The 21,990-nt window shown below is 40.6% G+C and overlaps 1 protein-coding gene across 3 annotated transcripts; it reads right to left on the bottom strand.

The window, feature by feature from the left end:
* Window positions 1-216: 216 nt before the first annotated feature.
* On the bottom strand, window positions 217-20,286 carry LOC132825021 (aldo-keto reductase family 1 member B1-like). 3 transcript variants are annotated; one of them, XM_060840021.1, is made up of 10 exons: window positions 20,154-20,285; window positions 16,607-16,774; window positions 15,439-15,555; window positions 8,496-8,573; window positions 8,135-8,257; window positions 7,895-8,001; window positions 6,745-6,826; window positions 4,187-4,270; window positions 3,750-3,832; window positions 217-518 (listed from the first exon to the last, which is right to left on the bottom strand). In XM_060840021.1, exons 1-10 carry the CDS (start codon window positions 20,211-20,213, stop codon window positions 482-484), a joined length of 939 nt encoding a protein of 312 aa, XP_060696004.1. In that variant the 5' UTR covers window positions 20,214-20,285; the 3' UTR covers window positions 217-481. The 3 variants fall into 3 exon arrangements, 2 of the variants coding, with proteins under 2 accessions (XP_060696004.1, XP_060696005.1); XR_009645738.1 differs by lacking the exon at window positions 217-518 and adding an exon at window positions 3,976-4,090 and having other exon boundaries at window positions 3,747-3,832; window positions 20,154-20,286; XM_060840022.1 differs by lacking the exon at window positions 16,607-16,774 and having other exon boundaries at window positions 20,154-20,284.
* Between the last annotated feature and the right edge of the window lie 1,704 nt (window positions 20,287-21,990).

Below are 21,990 nucleotides of genomic sequence, written 5' to 3' on the forward strand. Positions count from 1 at the left end.
AATCTTTGTCCTTTTGGTTTTTAGTTTATTAGCTCCTAAAAGTCTTAAGTTAACACCACAAACATGATTTGTGCTCCAAATGAAAAATTCACTTCACTTTTAATACTTATTTAACCAGCTTCACCTTCACATCTTTCATTCAGAAAGTTGTAGGCAGTGTAACTTCATTTCCCAGATTTGCACAGCAAGATGAAGCATCTTACTACAATTGGAAAATTACCATCCAAAAATGTTTATTTGCATCAGGGACATAATACAATCAAATACATTACAGAAGTAGTGACAGTTTACAGATGTTCACTGTGTACATAATTGGAAAACAAGATCACTAAAAACCTACAGTACACCATTACATCGTTTTTAAAACAACAAACTGTCTGCTTTTAAGATGCATTTGATGAATTCTGCTGTTCAAGCCGAACCAGACAGGAGAAGCAACAAATCTTCAAAAACATGATTGAAATGTCCCACGTGGGTGTGTTTAATGTTTGAATGGGTAGTCCTTGTGCCCAACACACCTAAATAAACAAAAAACAGATGATAGCTTCAATAATTCAAGAGGAATATTTTAATTCCCTCATACCAAGAGAATTTACATATTACATGAATATTACATTTGAACTTCAACCCAAAAGATGAGCTTTTACATCAGAAGCTCCTGTCTGCCAACCAAAGTACACAACATCATTTCTGACATTTAGGACTAATGTGAATACAGCAAGTAACATATTTCCTTACCCAATCATAATGAAGAATCTTTAAGGACCAGCACTGATGGCAGTTAGAACACTGCATTCTAGGTTTCTGTAACTAATGTGTCATTGAAGATAGGAAGCTATTTGAAACTATTCTGCCATTCAATATGATCATAGCTGATCATACCTGTCAGACAGGGAGGAAAGGGTCATGTGAGGGAGCTGTGGCTTAATAAGGAATTGGAATCCCTTGTTAGAGGGGTTCAATTGGGGCGATTGAGAAATATAAGGTAGCCAGGAGGTGGGGGCGGGGAGGAGGAGGAGCGAGAGCGAGAGCGAGAGTAAACGTGAAAAGTCCTTGGTTGGTAGGATTAGGGAAAACCCAAAGGCTTTCTATAGGTATGTCAGGAATAAAAGAATGACTAGGGTAGGAATAAGTCCAGTCGAGGATAGTAGTGGGAAGTTGTGCGTGGAGGCTGAAGAGATTGGAGAGACACTGAATGAATACTTTGTCAGTATTCACTCAGGAACAGGACATTGTTGCTGATGTGAATATGGAGTCACAATTAGAATGGATGGCTTGGAGGTATGTAGGGAAGTGTTGGAAATTCTGGAAAGAGCAAAAATAGATGAGTCCACTGGGCCTGATGGCATTTATCCTAGGATTCTCTGGGAAGCAAGGGAGGAGATTGCAGAGCCATTGGTCTTGATTTTTGCGTCCTCATTTTCTACGAGAATAGTGCTAGAAGACCGGAGGATAGCAAATGTGGTTCCCTTGAACAAGGGGAGTAGGGATAACCCTAGTAACTATAGGCCAGTGAGTCTCACTTCTGTTGTGGGCAAAGTCTTAGAGAGAATTGTAAGGGATAGAATTTATGAACATCTGGATAGGAATAATGTGATCAAGGATAGTCAGCATGGTTTTGTGAAGGGCAGGTCATGCCTCACAAACCTTATTGAATTCTTTGAGGTGACTAAGGAGGTGGACGAGGGTAAAGCTGTAGATGTGGTGTATATGGATTTTAGTAAGGCGTTTGATAAAGTTCCCCATGGTAGGCTACTGCAAAAAAATACAGAGGTATGGCATTGAGGGTGCGTTAGAGGTTTGGATTAGGAATTGGCTGGCTGGAAGAAGACAGAGGGTATTAGTTGATGGTAAAAGTTCATCTTGGAGTGCAGTTACTAGCAGTGTTCCACAAGGATCTGTTTTGGGACCATTGTTGTCATTTTTATAAATAACAAAGAGGAGGAGCTAGAAGGTTGGGTGAGCAAGTTTGCGGATGATACGAAAGTCAGTGGAGTTGTTGACGTGAGGAAAGATGAGGCAGGTTACAGCAGGATATAGATAAGCTGCAGAGCTGGGCAGATAAGTGGCAAATGGAGTTCAATGTCCCTAAGTGTGAAGTGATTCACTTTGGTAAGAGTAACAAGATGATGGAGTACTGGGCTAATGGTCAGATGCTTGGTAGTGTGGATGAGCAGAGGGATCTTGGTGTCCATGTACACAGATCTCTGAAAGTTGCCACCCAGGTAAATAGTGCTGTGAAGGCAGCATACGGCTTATTGGCTTTTATTGGCAGACGAATTGAGTTCCGCAGTCCTGAGGTCATGTTGCAGTTGTGTAAGACTCTGGTGCGGCCGCATCTGGAGTACTGTGTGCAGTTTTGGTTGCCATACTATAGGAAGGATGTGGAGGCACTGGAACGGGTGCAGAGGAGGTTTACCAGGATGTTGCCTGGTATAGTAGGAAGATCGTATGAGGAAAGGCTGAGGCACTTGGGGCTGTTTTTAATTGGAGAAAAGAAGGTTTAGGTGTGACTTGATAGAGGTGTACAAGATGATTAGGGGTTTAGATAGGGTTAACCATGAGAACCTTTTTCCACGTATTGAGTCAGCTATTACAAGGAGCATAGCTTCAAATTAAGGGGAGGTAGGTATAGGACAGATATTAGGAGTAGATTCTTTACTCAGCGAGTCGTGAATTCATGGAATGTCATGCCAGTAGCAGTGGTGGACTCTCCCTCTTTATGGGCATTTAAACAGTCATTGGATGTAGGGTAGCTGGGCTTGGGTCAGCGTAACATCGAGGGCCAAAGGGCCTGTACTGCGATGTATTTTTCTATATTCTATTCCATTCAGTACTCCGTTCCCACTTTCATCCCATTAGCCTCAACAACTATATCAAACTTTCTTGAAAGCATTCAATGTTTTGACCTCAACCACTTCCTGCAAAGAATTCCAGGTGCTCACCATTCTCTGAGTGAAGAAATTTCTGACCTGGCCCTAGATGACTTACCTTGTGTTCTTAGAAAAAGTAGTGAAATAAAAGTGAAAGGGAAGTAGTAAAGGAAAAAAATTTTTAAAAATTAATTCCTTTAAATTTCCAAAGAATTAACAGTCTGAAGGGATTATATTCCACATTTGTACCTGATGTTATTTTGAACAAGAGAGATTGCTTGGTAATGACCAAGTCTCATACTATAGAAAGAATACTTTTATCAGAATCGACAGGTTTAATATTTAGTAAATTACATTTTCTCCAACTATGAGAATATCCTGATTCACACTGTAGAGCGGACAATATTAGGAAGAGCAGAATCCATTCTCCCGACTGTGCCAACCTTACTTCAAAAAATTCTTTTTCATTCCCGAGTGGCTTCTTGCACAATGGTGCTATGGTCAACTTGCCCATTCGCTATTCTTCCTAAAGAATTTGGTTAACTCTCTTCCATGATGCCCCAAGGGTCTATTGCACAGTTGGAGTCTAAGCAGCTCTCATTCTTAAGTCAAGCCATGGTCAAATACAATCTTAAAAGGCACCACAGAAACATCTACATGTTGCAGCTACGGCACATCATCTTCCTGCTATGCCTATCTAGGTCACTTGATGAACTAATTAGTTGTAAGTCAGCTTCTCAGTTCAAATATTGGTGATCTAAAAATAAAGCAGCATTATCCCTTCTGCAAACTTGTGCATTTATTACTATTTACAGAACAGTCTACAAAATGTTGCTCAAAGACTTGTATCAAAAGTAAATGTTGCTATCAACTCACCAATGCATTGGGCAGTATCTCCAATTCTTGTTAAAGGAGAGGATAGTCTCCATTTCCTCATCAGTCAACTCAAAATCAAAAACCTATATAAAGCACAAACCTGTTTTTATAAATGGGACAAAAACTACAAAAAATGTGGTGTAATACCACATATTACCACTACCTAAGAACAAGCATAAAGAATCTTTTAATTGGGAGCCCATTTAAAATAAATATTCAGACATACCAGTAAGCTAGTGAGTAATCATGGCACCTTGGTCTTCACAGGGATCCCAAGATGGCCAGTTTTCTAAGTTTTTTTAAAACATCCCACATTTCTCTCATCTTCAACTGAATGAAGTCTGGTACAGAATGAAGAAATTCCAAGTAGGTGCTGGTCCAACACATTTCAGTCCCCTGTACCCACTATGCCTTAGAATTTATTTCCCCTCACTTACCTGAAAATTTTCCTGAATGCGACTTTTGGTAACAGATTTGGGAATTACAACCAGACCTCTCTGAATCTGGAAACGGATCAAGACCTAAAAGAAAAATGAAAACGAAGATTAAATCAAACTACAAAGAGTGAAGGACAATTACATTCACTCATAGAGGTTTACATTATAGTCAGTCAGTCTGCCAAAAAGCATCTCAATTGGGATGAAGCATCTATCTACCTGAGGAAGTGGAAAAATAAGATGGTTTGGTGTAGTGAATAGCAGCTTGCAATTCTTTCAGAGGGGCCTTAAATGCTTTTTGCAGAGAGCCCTAGAACTTAAGAGTCACAGATGTACAGCATGGAAACAGACCTTTTGGACTAACCTTGTCCATACAGACCAGATATCCCAACCCAATCTAGTCCCAACTGCCAGCTCATATCCCTCAAAACCCTTCTATCCGTATACCCATCCAGATACCCTTTAAAATGTTGTAATTGTACTAGTCTCCACTTCCTCTGGCAGCTTGTTCCATACATGTACCACCCTCAGTGAAAAACTTTGCCTCAAATCTTTTATTGTTTTCCCTCTCACCCCAAAACTTCTGCGGTCTAATTCTGGACTCCCCCCACCCAAGGAAAGAGACTTTGTCTATTTATCCTATCCATGCCAGACATGATTTTTCAAACCTCTATAAGATCACCCCTCCGCCTCGGACGTTCCAGGGAAAAAAAAAACAGCCGTAGCCTATTCAACTTCTCCCTATAGCTCAAGTTCTCCAACCCTGGCAACACCCTTCTTTTAACCCATCTTCTACTTCCCAGGACAGAAATTCCCTCAAACAATAGATAAAACAAAGTAACACCATACTAATGGAATTTAGTATATATAAGAACTATGTATAGAAGGGCTAATGTAAGAACTGTACTTTGGGATACTATTGCCGCCTCAACTTGTGCTGTGCTCCTGAATAAGAGGCTATTTTGGCCACTCCCTGCTTCTGGTTGTTATTTAGACCATGCCATAGACCCATCCAGATGCCTTTTAAATGTTGCAACTGTACTAGCCTCCACTACTTCCTCTACCATGTCATTCCATACATGCACTACACTCTGCCATGAAAGAGTTGTCACAGCAACATCCAGCACCACACATTTATCTAAATTAAACTCCATCTGCGACTCCTCAGCCCACTGGTCCATCTGATCTAGATCCCATTGCATTCAGAGGTAACCTTCTTTGCTGTAATTATGTCACCAAAATTGGAGGCATCTGCAAACTTACTAACCATACCTCCTATATTCCCATGCAAATCATTATATAAAACGTCTTCCATTTAAGTTTGAATGCTTCAATCCAACTGGGAACCATTGGTCAAAACCAGCAAAATGAAAAGAAACAATGGACGTAATGTTCCCTCTATTACATAAGAGATGGGTATGCTAATTGGACAGCTAGCTTGGCAATGTAGAGTGACACCAACATAGGCCGATTGGCTGGTTCCCTGTTGGATTCCAGATATAGACCAGGCACACATCCACTTAGCATTTGAAGCATCCATTCACACTGATGTCTTCAAAACTCTAGAAGTAAAATAGAATTTTAATATGCTGTCCTCAGAATTAAATTATTACTACATCAAGAGGGCTGAATTTAGTGTCAGGAGCTTCTAATTTAGCATAGCAAGTAGATTCAATTTTTATAAAAATACAGGAGATAGAAATTACATATTAAATAATGCGTGCCCTTAAAAGATGAAGAACCCTAATTCTAGTTGATCTAAATCCCCAAACCGATTCCAACATTCCCCCATATATAGGAGGATTGGAGTTTAAAACGTTGACATTTTAGGCTTCATGGTAGCTGGATTGTGTAAATGAAGGCAAATATATTTGTAGTATTAAAACTTGCACAGCTGAAAGATTATGATTAACAGCAAAAATTAAATATCTGGAGTTTGGAGTTATTGCAGTCATAACGTAAGAATTAAAAAAAAAGGAGGAACACTAACTAGTCATTCAAGTCTGTTCGGCCAGACAATAAGATCACAGCTCATCAATTTGTCCTTTCCTTTATCGTTATAAATCATATTCCTTAAGGAGCTAGAAATCCGCAAGCTTGTCTTGAATATATTCATTAACTGACAATTTAGAGTTCTTTGGGGTAGAGAATTTTGAAGATTCACAATACTTAGAATGAAGAAATTTCTCATCTTTGTTCTAAATAGACAAACCTTACTGAGAACATGAATCCTAGACATGGCTGCCAGAGGAAATATCCCCACCCAATATCTACCTTGTGGAGTTTCACAAGGTTTGAAAGTTTCATTCTTCTGAGGTCAATGATTTTAAGTTATTCAAATTTCAGGGGTCATTCCCTCACCCCAATCCCTCCTTTGGTTATTGTCAGGAATTAACCCATTGTAAATTGAATGTTGATTACAAATATTACAAACATTATTCATTAAAAAACTGAGACAAATAAACAACAACATTTTAGCATGATGCAAATTATTAAGAGCAATTACAATCAATCATTGCTACTGGACCCATACCAGAGTACAATGAATGCTCACGTACTTGCGCTGCTGTTTTACCATGACTTCGAGCTATATTTTGGAGTGTAGGTTCCTCGAGAAGCGTAGGGTCGTTATTTTTTGCCCTATTGAGAAATGAAAAGGAAATTAAATGTATTCAAGTTTGCACATTTCCAGGCATTGAAGTCTTAGTAATTGATTCACAATTGAATATTCATGTTAGGTAAGTTCTTTGGCTGACAATCAGCAAATGTAACCTTCATTAATGCTGTCCAAAAAAATATCATTTGAGACTAGGTGAATCATTCTTACAAAAAAAGAGCACTCAAAACAGACTGAATAGCCTTTTCCTCTTCTGTTGCAATTCTATGATTTGCATTTGCAGTGATCATTGATTAGAATACACTAAGTAGAAAGTGGGCACAACTTTGGCTCAAAAGTTCTGCTTTTGATTAAAGTTGGACAGTCCTATAGCTCTAACATCACAGAAGGGCACGGAGGTGTCTTTTGAAATATTTTTTGGGAAAAAAAAAAGGTTCAGGTATTGATAAGACAAATTTCTAGGAGTTAAAGAGAAACTGCATCCAAAGTTATAGAAGAGGTGATTATCAGCTATCTTTAACAATTCACTTTCACAAACAAATCATGAGAATTCAAAAAGGTCAAGCAGATTTGGGACCAAAACAAGACATACCCAAAGCAACAGTCATAACCTGTGCAATAAAAGGAGTAAATAATAACTGATTGATTTGTCAGGCCAGATTTCATTGTGGGATTTGACTTGTCCAGTAGTGCCACAACTCTAATCATAACTAATAGTTGAAGCCAAAGGAAGGCGGAGGGAGTGAATTTTATGGCTAGCAGTGGTGAGCCACAGAACACACTGCAAAAAAGAAAAAAAATGACCTAAACAGCTATCAAATTGTATTTGTGTAACAAAAGATCATGATGCTTAAGGGCATAGGTGACTTTGTTGACTGAAGGAATTTGGAAATTTCACTCTGAAGGAAGCTATTAATAAAGTACACAACCAAAGCTCTCCTTTCACAACCACCTTTCTTTACACACAGGATCGTAGAACTAAAAAAAGTACATAGAAGTCCCTGTATAAATTATTAAATATCTACAATACAGACAAGCAGCTTTTCCTTAACTACATTGTATGGTGGTTAATAAGCTTATATCTTAGATACCATGGTCTATCTGGAGATCCCAATGGGCTATAGGCAGTCACAACAATGCCATTTGAATGGCAATAGGAGATCAGATCTTCTTGACTCAGGTAAGGGTGGCATTCAATCTTTAAAGCAACAAAACAAGAAAAAAGCGTCAGATGTAGTTTTGCAGAGAGATGCATCGCCAACTACTGAGTGTTCTTGAAAGCTATAGTGAAAATAAAAAGCTGGAAGCCAATGATTTAATCTTCCCATTACCTGGTTGACTGCAGGCTTATGTTTCAGATTTGGTTTATTCAGGATCCGGCCAATCTGCTCCTCATTAAAGTTGGACAGTCCTATAGCTTTAACCATTCCGTTATCAACTAAAGCTTCCATACCCTGTGAAAACAAAACTATTGTTCTTAAGTGATAATAATGCCTGATTAACAAAGGAATCTCCAGGGTAGTTACAGTTGACAAAGCTAATGGATCAGCTTTCTTTTTGGGATAGGTTGTTTGGGGGTGATCTTTTAAAAGGAATTAAAAGTATCGCTGGACATTATTTTAAACTCCAAATACCTTTCAATCTTGAATAGCTAAATTTTGATCCAATGTGAAAATGGAGCTGAACACTTACCTCCCAGGTGTCAAGAAAATCAGTGTCACTTGGTATTATCAAGTTATTCTCATCCAAAGGAAGATTCTCACCACCAGCCTTAAAAGAGATGTTTAAATATCATTTAATACTACATTACAAGAGAATAACAACCTTTTTCTTGTACTAGAGTTTCTAAGTAAGATCTGACAAAAGTTGGTGAATGGAAGAGAAGATTTTTCATCAATTTTTGCATATATCACAAATCAGTCTACACATCTCATTTCATGCATTTTCAAATCAAAGATTCATGGCTTCAGTAACTGTAACCAGATAATTAGCACACTCTAGCTTTCTGGGACACAGGCTTCCTCACACTCCTCTTGAACTCCCTCACAGTAACATACTGTTCTGTGGCTCACCACTGCTAGCCATAAAATTCACTCCCTCAGCCTTCCTTTGGCTTCAACTATTAGTTATGATTGGAGTTGTAGTACTACTGGACAAGTCAAATCCCACAATGAAATCTGGCCTGACAAATCAATCAGTTATCGTCATTTCAGTTAACATGGTGGTCATTCACTGAAACAAACAAACAAGTCACAAGCTGACAGATTTTCTTGAGAACAGAAGTTCATTATACAAAAAAAAGGAAAAAATTAAGAAACGATGATATCCAGACATGCATTACTAACAGGGAAAAAAAAATCTCTTGATACACCTAGCAAATAAACTTTAATTTATTCCCCAAGACCATTTTAAGAAATTCAAGGCCAGAGAAATTACCCCTCCACATCAAATCTTGAAGTTTGACATAACTGATTCTCTGGCCAGCACAATGTCAGAGACCAAGGGAAAGGAGAAAAACAATTCTGTCAGCTGATTCATTAATGCTCTGAGCAGAACACCTCAATTGCCAGATCGTACCAAAAACAGACTCTGGTCAACATATTTTTAGGTGTACAGATATGGTTATTGCATCACAGACATTCATGGGGTTCAGTGTATTTCTGAATGAAAAGTTCAGGAGGCTCAGGGTCAAGGAGTTGGGCTACACACAGCAAACTTATACTCAAGGGTCACACGGTATGCTATGCTCAGAGATATCGTTCGGATTCAATACATCTGTCTCTCTAATGCTGCAACATTCATAGCCTGGTTTTTGAGCCCTCCCAATCAAACCCACAGACTTTATACCACCAAGGTCCCCACTCAACCAGACTATACAAGTGCACACCACCAGCACTAACTTTCATGGTTGACTATGTTCAACATTGTTTCTTCATTGTCACAGGTACAATCGGAAAATGTGAATATTAATGAGGTGAAATTGACAGCTAATGAAGTGGTTAGAAAGAGTAACCCCTATGATCAGGCATCTCATGGCTCCTATAAAAGAAAATCTTGTTTCAACATATAAAACTTTGATCAAAAATGAATCAATGAATTGCTCACCACAGCCCATGTTGGTCAGGACCCTATAGGCTTCCATACCATCTTACTATATTCTTCCGCTTTGATTTCCAAAAGGCTTTCCAAGAGGTGCTGCACTGAAGGCTGCTAAATAAAGGCTTGTGGTGTTACAGGCAAGATCCTGGCAAGGATAGAGGATTGGCTGATGGAAGACAGTGACTGGGGAAAAAGGATGACAACCAGTGACTAGAACTCCATAGGGGTCAGTGTTGAGACTACAACTATTCACATTCTTCAATAATGCTCTGGATGAAAGAACTGAGGGCACTGCTGATTGATGTTTGCGTATAACGCAAACATCAGTGTGGATGCTACAGAAAGGCTGCCACTGTAGAAGTGGCAGATGGAAATCAAAGTGGGAACACTTTGATAGTCTACACCTCCATAGTGCCTATCTTCTAAACAGGGAAAAGCTTCAGAAATCTGAAGTACAAAGGCACTTAAGGAATCCTCTTCAGGATTCTAAGGTAAACATGCATGTTCAACTGGCAGTTAAGAAGGCAAATGCAATTTCAGGACACATTTCAAGAGAGCTAGAATACCATAGCAGGGGTGTACTATTGTGGCTGTATAAAACTTTGGTTAGACCATATTTGGAATATTGTAAGCAGTTTATAGGTCCTGTATCAAAAAAAAGGACAGGCTGGCAATTCAGTGTGACCAAAGGAGGTTCACAAGAATGATTCCAGGGATGAAGGGCTTGTCATGAGCAGTTGAAGACTCTGGGTCTGTACTCAATGAATTTTAGAAGGATGAGTGGTGATGGTATTGGTGGGTGGAGAGTCTCATTGAAACACAAACTGAGAGGCCTGGATATAGTGGACATAGGGAAGATGTTCCCACTAATAGGAGAGACCAGGACCTGAGGGCACAGCCTCAGGTGAAGAGACAACTCTTTAGAACTGAAAGAATTTCTTCACTAGAAATAGTGCGACATTTATGGATCTCATTGATGTAGGTGTTGGTGAAGGCCAAGTTATTGAGTGTATTTAAGACATAGATTGATAGATTGTAGATCAGTAAGGGAATGAAAGGTTATGGAGAAGGCAGGAAAATGGGGTTGAGGAACATATCAACCATGATCGAATTGTGACACAGACTGGTAGGCTAAATAGCCTAAATCTGCTCCTTTATCTCGTGATCTTGAGAGATCAACGTTATATATTTCTCCCTTACCCCTATGATTTGATTTAGTTTAAAATTCTCCCATATCCCAGTTATACATTGTAGACAAGTTGTTGGAGGGAATCCTGAGGGACATGATTTACCTGTATTGGAAAGGCAAGAACTGATTAGGGAGAGTCAACATGACTTTGTGCATGGGAAATCAGGTCTAACTAACTTGATTGAGTTTTTTGAAGTGGACCAATGAAGGCAGAGTGGTGGACATGGTCAACATGGATTTCAGTAAGACATTTGACGAGGCTCTTCATGGTAGACTGGTGAGCAAGGTTAGATCACATGGAATATAGGGAGACCTAACATTTGGATAGAGAATTGGCTCAAAAGGCTTGCTTTTCAGATGGCAGGCCTGTGACCAGCAGTGTGCCACAAGGATCAGGGCTGGGCCCGCTGTTGTTCTTCATTTATATATTAAAAAAAAAAGAGTGATTTAGATGTGAACATAGCAGGAATGGTTAGGTGGTTTGTAGACAACACCAAAACTGGAGATGCAGTGGTCAACAAAGGAGTACAATGGAACACCTTGATCAGATGGGCCAACGGGCCGAACAGTGGCAGATAGAGTTTAATTTAGGTAAACGTGACAGGTTGCATTTTGGAAAGGCCAGTCACAGCAAGACATAAATACTTAAATGTTAAGGTTCTGGGCAGTGCTGCTGAACAAAGAGACCTTGGAGTGCAAGTTCATACTTCCTTGAAAGTGGAGTTGCAGGTAGATTGGATGGTGAAGGCAGCATTTAAAATTCTTGCATTTATTGGTCAGTTCATCAAGTATAGGGGTTAGGAGGTCATGTTGTGGCTGTAGAGGACATTGGTTAGGTCACTTTTGGATTACTGTATGCAATTCTTAACTCCCTGCTATAAGGAGGATGTGGTGAAACTTGCAAGGGTTCAGAAATGAGGATTTTCCAGTGCTAGGGTTTTAGAGAGAAGGTGAATAGACTGGCGCTGTTTTCACTAGAGCTTCGGAGGCTGAGGGGTAACCTTATAGAGGTTTACAAAAGCATGATATGGCGAATAGCCAAGGGCTTTTCCCTGCGATGGATGGGGCCCAAAACAAAAGGACATAGGTTGAAGGTGAGATGGAAGAGATTTCAAAAGGTACCTTGGGGCCACCTTTTCACAAAAAGGTGATGTATGAATAGAATGAGCTGCCAGAGAAAGAAGAGGAGCTTGGTACAATTACAACATTTAAAAGACATCTGGATGGATACATGAATAGGAAGGGTTTAGAGGTATAAGGACCAAATGCTGGCAAATGGGACTAGATTAATGTAGGATATCTGGTCAGCATGGATGAATTGAACCAAAAGGGTCTGTTTCTATGCTGTACAGCTGTATGACTATTAGAAGAACACTGATTTGAGCATGGTTTAGGTGCAGACCCTCCCAACACTCAGCCACTTCTTACCCCAGTAAGAGTTCCTGTGCCATACAAACTGGAATGCATGCATCAGTAAAGTCAACTGACTTCAAATTTATTGGGAAATTGCAGAGGCTCACACTTGTCCCTGGTTCCCCTTACCCACCTCATTCACAATAACACTAGCCTGAACTTTACTAATATTCAATTCTAAAGTGACAATAAGAGCCTCCTGATATTAAGTGTCCAAGTAACTTTGCTGTCCCTGATTCAGCGTGGGTAGTGCACCCTCCTGCTCAAATTGCTTGCCTTCAGATGGCTTTGCCCTGGATGAAAGCCTTCCCATTCATAGTTGTCCCTTAGGTCTCTGTTACATCTTTCCTCTCTCAAGCTAAACCTATGCCCTCTAGTTCTGGACTCCCAACCCAGGGGAGAGATTTTATATTGCATGCAATTCTGGTCTCCTTCCTATCAGAAGGATGTTGTGAAACTTGAAAGGGTTCAGGAAAGATTTACAAGGACATTGCTGAGGCTGGGGAATTTGAGTTATATGGAGAGGTTGAATAGCTTAGGGCTGTTTTTTCCATGGAGCGTCAGAAGCTGGGGAGTGACCAGATAGAGGTTTATGAGGGGCATGGATAGGATAAATAGACAAAGTCTTTTCTCTGGGGTGGGAGAGTCCAGAACTAGAGGGCATAGGTTAGGGTGAGGGGGGAAAGATATAAAAGAGACCTAAGCGGCAACTTTATCACACAGAGGATAGTATGGGTATGGAATGAACTGCCAGAGGAAGTGGTGAAGGCTAGTACAATTGCAACATTTAAAAGGCATCTGGATGGTATATGAATAGGAAGGGTTTGGAGGGATATGGGCCAGGTGCTGGCAGGTGGGACTAGATTGGGTTGGGATATCTGGTCGGCATGGACGAGTGGACTGAAGGGGCTGCTTCCGTGCTGTACAGCTCTTTGACTCTAAAGACTAAAATTATATCAAAATACATACAAAAAATTAACAATTTCCCTCAGTTTCCTCAGTTCTGCCTGGAGAATGCATTATGTCTTTGGTGCTCTGGGACAGAAATCAATTGGTACAGGAGGTTACTCAGTCCATCATGTCTGCACAAACTGAGCATTTCACTCAAGGCCATTCTCTTGCCTTCTCCATAACCCTACACATTATTCTTTGTAAAGATACAGTCTAATCTCCTGAATGCTTTGATTGAACCTACTTCCATTCATTGCATGAGAACTTCCTTATACCATATTTGCTTCTTCTGCCAACCATTTTAAATCTTGGCACTTTTGTTTCATAAATGTGACATATCTCTGTTCAATCTATACTCCTGACTTTGAACACCACAAGTGCAGAACCTTTAAAACTTCACCACCTTGCTTATTAGTTCCACTACACCTTGACTCTGTGGTAGTCAGTGAACTTCCCCACAGAGTACATTCTACACCCTTACCATCCTAAAGGCTTCCTCCAATGTAGAGGACAACACGTTATAACCTGAAGAATTTTCCCTGTCCATTTTCAACCTGATGCTGGGACTTCCTTTGATAAAGAAGGAATGTTGAGGAGCTCCTGGACAATTTTTTCCTGACTGCCATAGTGCCACAAATCTCTACAGACAGGACACAGTCGCAGAAATCAATGGTAGCATCTGCAATAGTGTCTGAAAGATACGATACCCAAAATCAACTGTCAAGCTACTGCTGGACTAATCTGAGACAATTCCCTCAAATTTGGCTCAAGCTCTCAGTTGTTAACTGGAGGGATTTTGCACAAATCACTAAGGCTGTGCACATTGCTTTCATTTTCTAGGTGGTCTATCTAGTTTCATTCCTTGAAACTTTGTGATGGCTACATACAATGGAGTAGTTTGCTTAGACCATTTCAAAGGGCCATTAAAAATCAATCACATTGCTGTCAATCTGGAGTCACATGTAAGTCAGATGTCCTGAGTGAACCAGATGAGCCTTTATAACTATCAACAGTAAACATGCTCAACATTAAACTAACTCTTAATTCTGTTTTATAAAATGTAACACAAATTTTACCAACTGTCACTACCCCTACAGCTTTAGTCTAGATAACCAGTTCCATTATGTCATTGTTCCCCTCTTGTTTCAATTTACCTGGGCACTTGTTCACATTTTCAGTTAACTTGGATCTGGCGTGCATTTTGAAACTCAGACGTAAGATAGGCAAAGCAAGTAACAGTTAAGACAGTCCAACTAAAATTTGCTAATTTCACCATTCATATAGAATGAGTTTTAACTTCAGTACGAATTTTACAAGGGAACAGAAAAAACCTAGAAAATCTGGCTAATTTCTAGCTAGTGGGAAAATCTATAGTTCTTTTAAAAAAGGTCTTGCAGCCAAAAGAAAAAACATTCTGCAGATGATCCTGGAACCAAATAAGAAAGAAGCATCTACACAAGAGATAGTGAAAAAAGTTAGACCACTGAAAATATCTAGAACTGGAGAAGAATTAAAAAGTTATCATAATCAGACGGTTGCATAATTATATATGCAAGATATAAAAGCAGAAGAAATTTGAGAGAAAGTAGTAAACAGTGTATAAACATAATTGTTAGCAATCATATTATGAAGTTAATAGTGGTTTTCCTGTTTAAAATCTTTTAAATGTGGTAACATTGCCACAAGATTTTGTTTTCACCTAAGAACCATAGTTCTGCCAGTTAAAATAAGACGTTTGGCTTTCATTGTGTTAACACTACCCAACAGGATTAATACATGACAAGAGTATCCCTTAGTTAAAATGGGGTTGGAATTACTCCACCCACCAGCAGCCCAATGTTATTTTAAATTAAATCAATGTTATAAACAACCCAATGACCATATTTGAGCATTTAAGAATGTTATTTCTTTTGAAGTAACAAGTCTGATTAAGGTACAATGTACAGACAAAGACAACAAATGCATTTTGGTGGGACACTTTACCTTGAATCCCATGGGCCAGTGAATAAGATAGAGATCCAAATAGTCTAGATTCAGGTCAGTCAAGGTTTTAGAACAGGCCTCCTTCACTTTATCTTTTGCATGAAAGGTGCACCAGAGCTAATGGGACAACAAAAATTATTAGCAAAATGACAAGATCGAAGCATAAAAAAAAATGCTCTTTTAACCTTCTCCCACATTTATTTCTGAAGTGGGGAATTTCTGTCAATACTTTGGAGAAAGTTAAAAAATGAATAGAATTTCAGGAGTGGTAAATAAAATGCATTTATTTTGAGAAGTGAAAAGAAAATGCATTTTTTTAAAAAAAAACAGTTTAATATAATTTTAGTGCAACTAAAAAGTTTTATATTTGTTCCCCATCTTCAACTGTTCTTCAAGTTACTTTTTGAACAACTGCAGCTCATGAGGTTCACCCAGGGACGTTAAGGTCACCAATGCAGAATTTTGTAAAATGCAGTCAGTGAAAGGTATCAGGTAGGTAAAAACAAGGACTGCAGATGCTGGAAACCATAATCTGGATTAGTGGTGCTGGAAAAGCACAGCAGTTCAGGCAGCATCCGAGGAGCAATAAAATTGACGTTTCGGGCAAAAGCCCTTCTCCTGATGAAGGATTTTGCCCGAAACATCGATTTTTCTGCTCCTCGGATCCTGACTGAACTGCTGTGCTTTTCCAGCACCACTAATCCTGAAGGTAGCTGAATCAGGATGGTGTGGGGTTTAGAGGGGAACTTGTAAGTTGTCATTACCAGATCTCTGATGCCCCAGCAAAAAAAGATTAAATCCAGAGTTCAAAGTCAATTTCAAAATGTTGCAAAAACAGCTAGTTCACCAAAGTCACTTTAGAGATGGAAAACTGTCATACTTAGTGGCCTTGCCTACGTATGACTCCAAAACTACTAGAATGTGGTCGACTGTTAACTTCAGGGATGGGCAACAAATGTTAGCCCAGCCAGCAATACCAACTACCCATAAATGAATCAAACAAAATTAACTTTACACCTGATACCCTTATCCTTTAAGTTGGTACTGGTCACAAGTTTGAAAGATGCTGTCAGAAGTGTATCAGTGGCAGTTACTGCATTGCTACCATTGTGCATTGCGGAGGAGAGAATTAGTGTTTATGAATAAATTTCAAAACCCCTCACTTTACCTTACTGACAATGAAGAGATCTTCACGCTTTACTACCCCTTCCTTAATCTTCTGGTGTATGCCTTCACCCACTTCCTTCTCATTCTCATAAATATATGCACCATCAATGTGACGGTATCCTGTGTCAATGGCTGCCTTCACTGCTTCAGCCACTTGACCTTTTGGAGACTGAAGAAAGCATTTGTTAGAAACCAAAATCAAATTTAAAATAAAGCCTCTATGGAACAGAGGTGAATGATTGAAACTAGTACATCCCATTATTTTACAAATGTCTTTCTCAAAAGAATGCCTATTCACACTCAGCATACTTCACTGTCTGAAGTAATGGAATTTTCTCTGTACAGAGGTCTGATATAGATTCCATCCATGACTCAAATTTTGAGAGCAGAAGAATCGACTTTTTGGGCATAAACTCTTCAACCTTTATTTACTTGGGCCAACCAGGAAGCCAAGCTGACCAACATAAACAGTGAATTTAGAATCTCATCAGTTCTGGGTACTGATGCCAGGCTAGGGCTGACCACAGCCCTACAATAGATAGGATAGTGAAGGTGGCATTTGGTATGCTTTTCTTTATTGTTCAGTTTTGTGCATGTAAATAAAGCATGACTTGGTGATGGAATACCAGCCTCTGTAGTTATTTCACCCTGCATGTTTGTTTCTTACAACCAGATCCATCTGTTAACTTGCCCACCTCTCTTCTAACATATTGCCACTATTTAAGAAAGGTGGTAAGGACAAGCCAGGGAACGATAGACCAGTGAGCCCGATGTCAGTGGTGGGCAAGCTGTTGGACAGGATGTACATGTACATAAAGGCAAGGACTGATTGGGGATAGTCAACATGACTGTGTGGGAAATCATGTCTCAAACTTAAGTCAAGTTTTTTTGAAAAAGTAACAATGAGGATTGGAGAGAGCAGAGCGGTAAACATTATCTACATGAGACACTGGTTAGCAAGGTTAGATCTCGTGGAATACAGTGAGAACTAGCCATTTAGACATAAAACTTGCTCAAAGGTAGAAAACTGTGGGGGAGGGTTGTTTTTCAGATTGGAAGCCTGTGACCAGTGGAGTATTACAAGGATCGATGCTGGATCCACTACGTTTTGTCATTTATATAAAATGATTTGGATGTGAGCATAAAAGGTAGGAGTTAGTAGGTTTACAGATTTACAAAATTGGAGGTGTAGTGGACAGCGAAGAAGATTACAATAGGATCTTGATCAGATGGGCCAATGGGCTGAGGAGTGGCAAATGAGTTTAATTTAGATAAACGCAAGGTGCTGCATTTTGGAAAAGCAAATATTAGCAGAACATATATACTTAATGGTCAGGTCCCAGAAAGTGTTACTGAACAAAGACCTTGGAGTGTAGATTCATAGCTCCTTAAAAGTAGAGATGTAGCTAGATAGGATAGTGAAGGTGGTGTTTGGTATGCTTTTCTTTATTGCTCAGAGTATTGATTACAGGAGTTGAGAGGTCATGCTGCAATTGTAGAGGACATTGGTTAGCCCACGTTTGGAACTTCGCATGCAATTCTGGTCTCCTTCCTATCAGAAGGATGTTGTGCAACTTCAAAGTGTTCAGAAAAGATTTACAAGGATATTACCAGGGTCGGAGGATTTGAGCTTTAGGGAGAGGTTCAACTGGCTCAGGCTATTTTCCCTGGAGCATCGGAGGCTGAGGGGTGACCTTACAGGTTTAGAAAATCATGAGGGGCATGGATATGGTAAATAGACAAGGTCTTTTGCCTGGGCTGGGGAAGTTCAGAACCAGAGGGCATAGGTTTAGGGTGATAAGGAAAGATATAAAAAGGGACCTAAAGGGCAACTTCTTCATGCAAAGTTGCCCATGTATGTGGAATGGGATGCCAGAGGAAGCAGAGGAGGCTAGTACGATTGCAATATTCAAAAGGCATCTGGATGGGTATATGAATAGGAAGGGTTTGGAGGTATATAGACCAAGTGCTGGCAGGTGGGTTGGGATATCTGGTGGACATGGACAAGTTGGACTGAAGAGTCTGTGTCCATGCTGAACATCTATGACTCTACGACCATTTGTAACTCCATCTTTCTGCACACAACCTCTTCCTCCTACTCTTCCACCTACCCACACATTGCTTTTCTCTACACATATTTTAACAATTGTTAAAAATATTCAAATGGTGTTTGCATTCCTAGTGCCACATTTTTGCAAGTGGATCACTCCAACTCAGTCATCCACCCTCTAGCTTTCATTAGTCTTACTGTATTCCCATCATCCCACTCAATGCCTTTTCAGCCTGACTGCAAGCACCCCATTTTGAAAATACAATTCCAAATCTCTACAAATTCATCCCTCAAATGAATCATTCTAAACATACATTTTTCTTCCTCGCTCAGTGACAAAGGTTAGAAACATACCAAGATTCAGATTATACCTTAGGATTCATTTACCAAAGAAATGCAGATATTAATTTGTGAAGTTTTCAAACTGATCTATCTCTTGCTTACTTTAAGCCCAAGACATACTGTTTGTAGTAATTTTGAAAGAGGTTTTGTATTTCCAAAATTAGACAGCTGATAGCATGCAAGTCAATAGCTATATAAACCCACTTTCACAACATTCCATATGGAATTGCCTGAAAGTCTATCATTAAACAGATCCTTTAGAAATAATTTGTCACTTCCAGTTCTCTGCCACTTCACATACCTACAGTACATGTGAAATTAAAAAAAACAAAAGAAAAGTTAGATTTTCCCCTAAACAGATCCAAAATAGTGAAATTAAAGCAGAAAAATGTTGGAACTATCTCCACCTGGAGAGGAACTGAATGAATATCACAAGATGAGCCCATCTTTTCACCCATTAAGATTTAGCCTAATTTGCTGAAAATACCCAGCATGGTTTTGTTTTTATTTCAGGTTTTCTAGTAACTGCAGTATTTTTTTTAAACTTGTATCAGAATGACAGATACCAATGTTTAGCTACCAACAACAAACTCTGCTCACGTTATGCAATCCCAGCCTGCCTCAGAAATAAAATCAAATTATTAGATGAATTCCTGGGATGGCAGGAGTGATGTATGACAAACAGGAACTGTTCGAATGAAGGGAACATTAAAGAAATCCAGAAGAATCTCACAGGACTAGACAGGGCAAACACAAAGGATACACCCAATGATTGAGGGGGGGTCACAGCTTAAGAATGTAGGGTTACTACTGCGATGTAATAACCCTACATTTCCCCCTAACTCCCCCCAATCCAGCACCCGCCCTCACACACCCGCATTCAGCACCCGCCCTCACTCCCCTTTCCCCCCCACCATCCAGCACCCAACGCCGCTGCCTTTCAACCCCCTGCCAACCATCACCCGTCCTTTCCCCTCGAGCTCACTTTCAAACCCCCCACCCCACTTTCTAACCCCCTTTCTCCAAACCCTCTACCTATTTCCCAGTCTCTTGCCACACTCCAAGTGTTATTGTGCCACATTGCACTGGCGAAGAAGCTCCTCTGCTCGGATTGAGCTGACTTCCTGTGAATGGGAACCGGTTTCTTATCCCTCACCTTCCAGGTGCCCAGACCGATGTTGGGCATGACCGCCCCTGTATGAAGGACAATCACCATCGTGTCGCAGAAACTGCTTCACGCACTCCGCCACTTGTTCTTTTCAGTGTTCTCCGAGGCTCGTGCCGCCTCCTGGGCGGGGATTGCATCCCGACCTGACGCCTGATTGGTCATCAGACGGTGTCAATCAACAATCCCAGGCGTTCCTTTCCCTCCCCTCCCCTCCCCTCATTCTCGGAAGTTGGGGGAGGGGGAGTCTTCACAAAGAACTGAATGAGCTATGGGTGCTCAAAATCCGACACAAAAGCAATAGAATGGTTGGAAAGTACATTAGATTACTTACAGTGTGGAAACAGGCCCTTCGGCCCAACAAGTCCACACCGACCCGTTCTGCACCTAACACTACGGGCAATATAGCATGACCAATTCACCTAACCAGCACATTTTTTGGAGCACCCGGAGGAAACCCACACAGACACGGGGAGAATGTGCAAACTCCACACAGGCAATCAACTGAGATGGGAATTGAACCCGGATATCTGGTGCTATGAGGCAGTAGTGCTAACCACTGTGCCACCGCAGTCTGGCAGCATCTCTCACAACAAATCAAGGTACTAACTAGTGACTCTCCTTCAGCACGGGGGTCTTCACTAATTCAGGAGGGGGCAGACTAACTCTGTGTGAGATGTGGAGAAGGGCGGTGCCCTGTGTTGTGGGACCGTCACCGTCTTTGATCTGCGAGGCTGGCTTTTTATTAGATTAGATTTACAGTGTGGAAACAGGCCCTTCGGCCCAACAAGTCCACACCGACCCGCCGAAGCGAAACCCACCCATACCCCTACGTTTACCCCTTACCTAACACTACGGGCAATTTAGCATGGCCAATTCACCTGACCCGCACATCTTTGGACTGTGGGAGGAAACCGGAGGAAACCCACGCAGACACGGGGAGAACGTGCAAACTCCACACAGTCAGTCTTCTTTCTCAACTTCTAGAGACTTCGCAGAATAGAATCCCTGCAGTGTGGAAACATGGCATTCAGCCCACAAAATATATGTGTTCATGTGGGTCTTTGTCTGTCTGTGTGTATGTGTTTATCTGGGATGGGGGTTGTGAGTGTGAGAAAGTGTGTGTGTGTGTATGTGTGGTGGTGTGTGTAGTGAGTGCAGAGTGTCTTAAGTCTGTGAGGCGGTGCGTGTGTGTGTCTGTAAGGGTGTGTGTGGGTGTCTGTGTGCGCATCTGTGTGTACTTGTGTCCTTGTATATGTGAGAATGTATGTGTGTGTAGGAATATCTGTACGTGTGTAGTGCAATGGTGATCACCTGTAATGTGACATGAACCCATGGTCCCGGTTGAGGCCCTCCCTATTGGTACCGAACTTAACTATCAGTCTCTGTTTGGCCACTTTCCTCTGCTGCCTGTCCCGAAGTCCACCTTGTAGGATGGTCACCCGAAGGTCTGAGGCTGAATGTCCTGGACCACTGAAGTGTTCCCCAACTGGGAGGGAACACTCCTGTCTGTTGATTGTTGTGCAGTGCCCATTCATCCGTTGTCATAGCCTTTGCTCGGTTTCCCAGACAGACACATACACACAGACAGACAAAGACCCACATGCACACATATATTTTGTGGGGTGAATTTGTACTTGCAGAGTTACATTGCACTTTGCTCAAAGACTGCATACATTCATGTAGAACTCTGAGCTCAAAAACTTCATGAATTTATGTAAAACTCTGTTATCTCACTTTTTAGATTAGAATCAATCTAAACATCAGATCATAGACAGAGAACACAGGGGGCTAACACCTTCAACATATTGTCTAGCTATCACCATTG

The sequence above is a fragment of the Hemiscyllium ocellatum genome, chromosome 19, assembly GCF_020745735.1.
Source record: "Hemiscyllium ocellatum isolate sHemOce1 chromosome 19, sHemOce1.pat.X.cur, whole genome shotgun sequence".
NCBI classification, from domain to species: Eukaryota; Metazoa; Chordata; class Chondrichthyes; order Orectolobiformes; family Hemiscylliidae; genus Hemiscyllium; species Hemiscyllium ocellatum.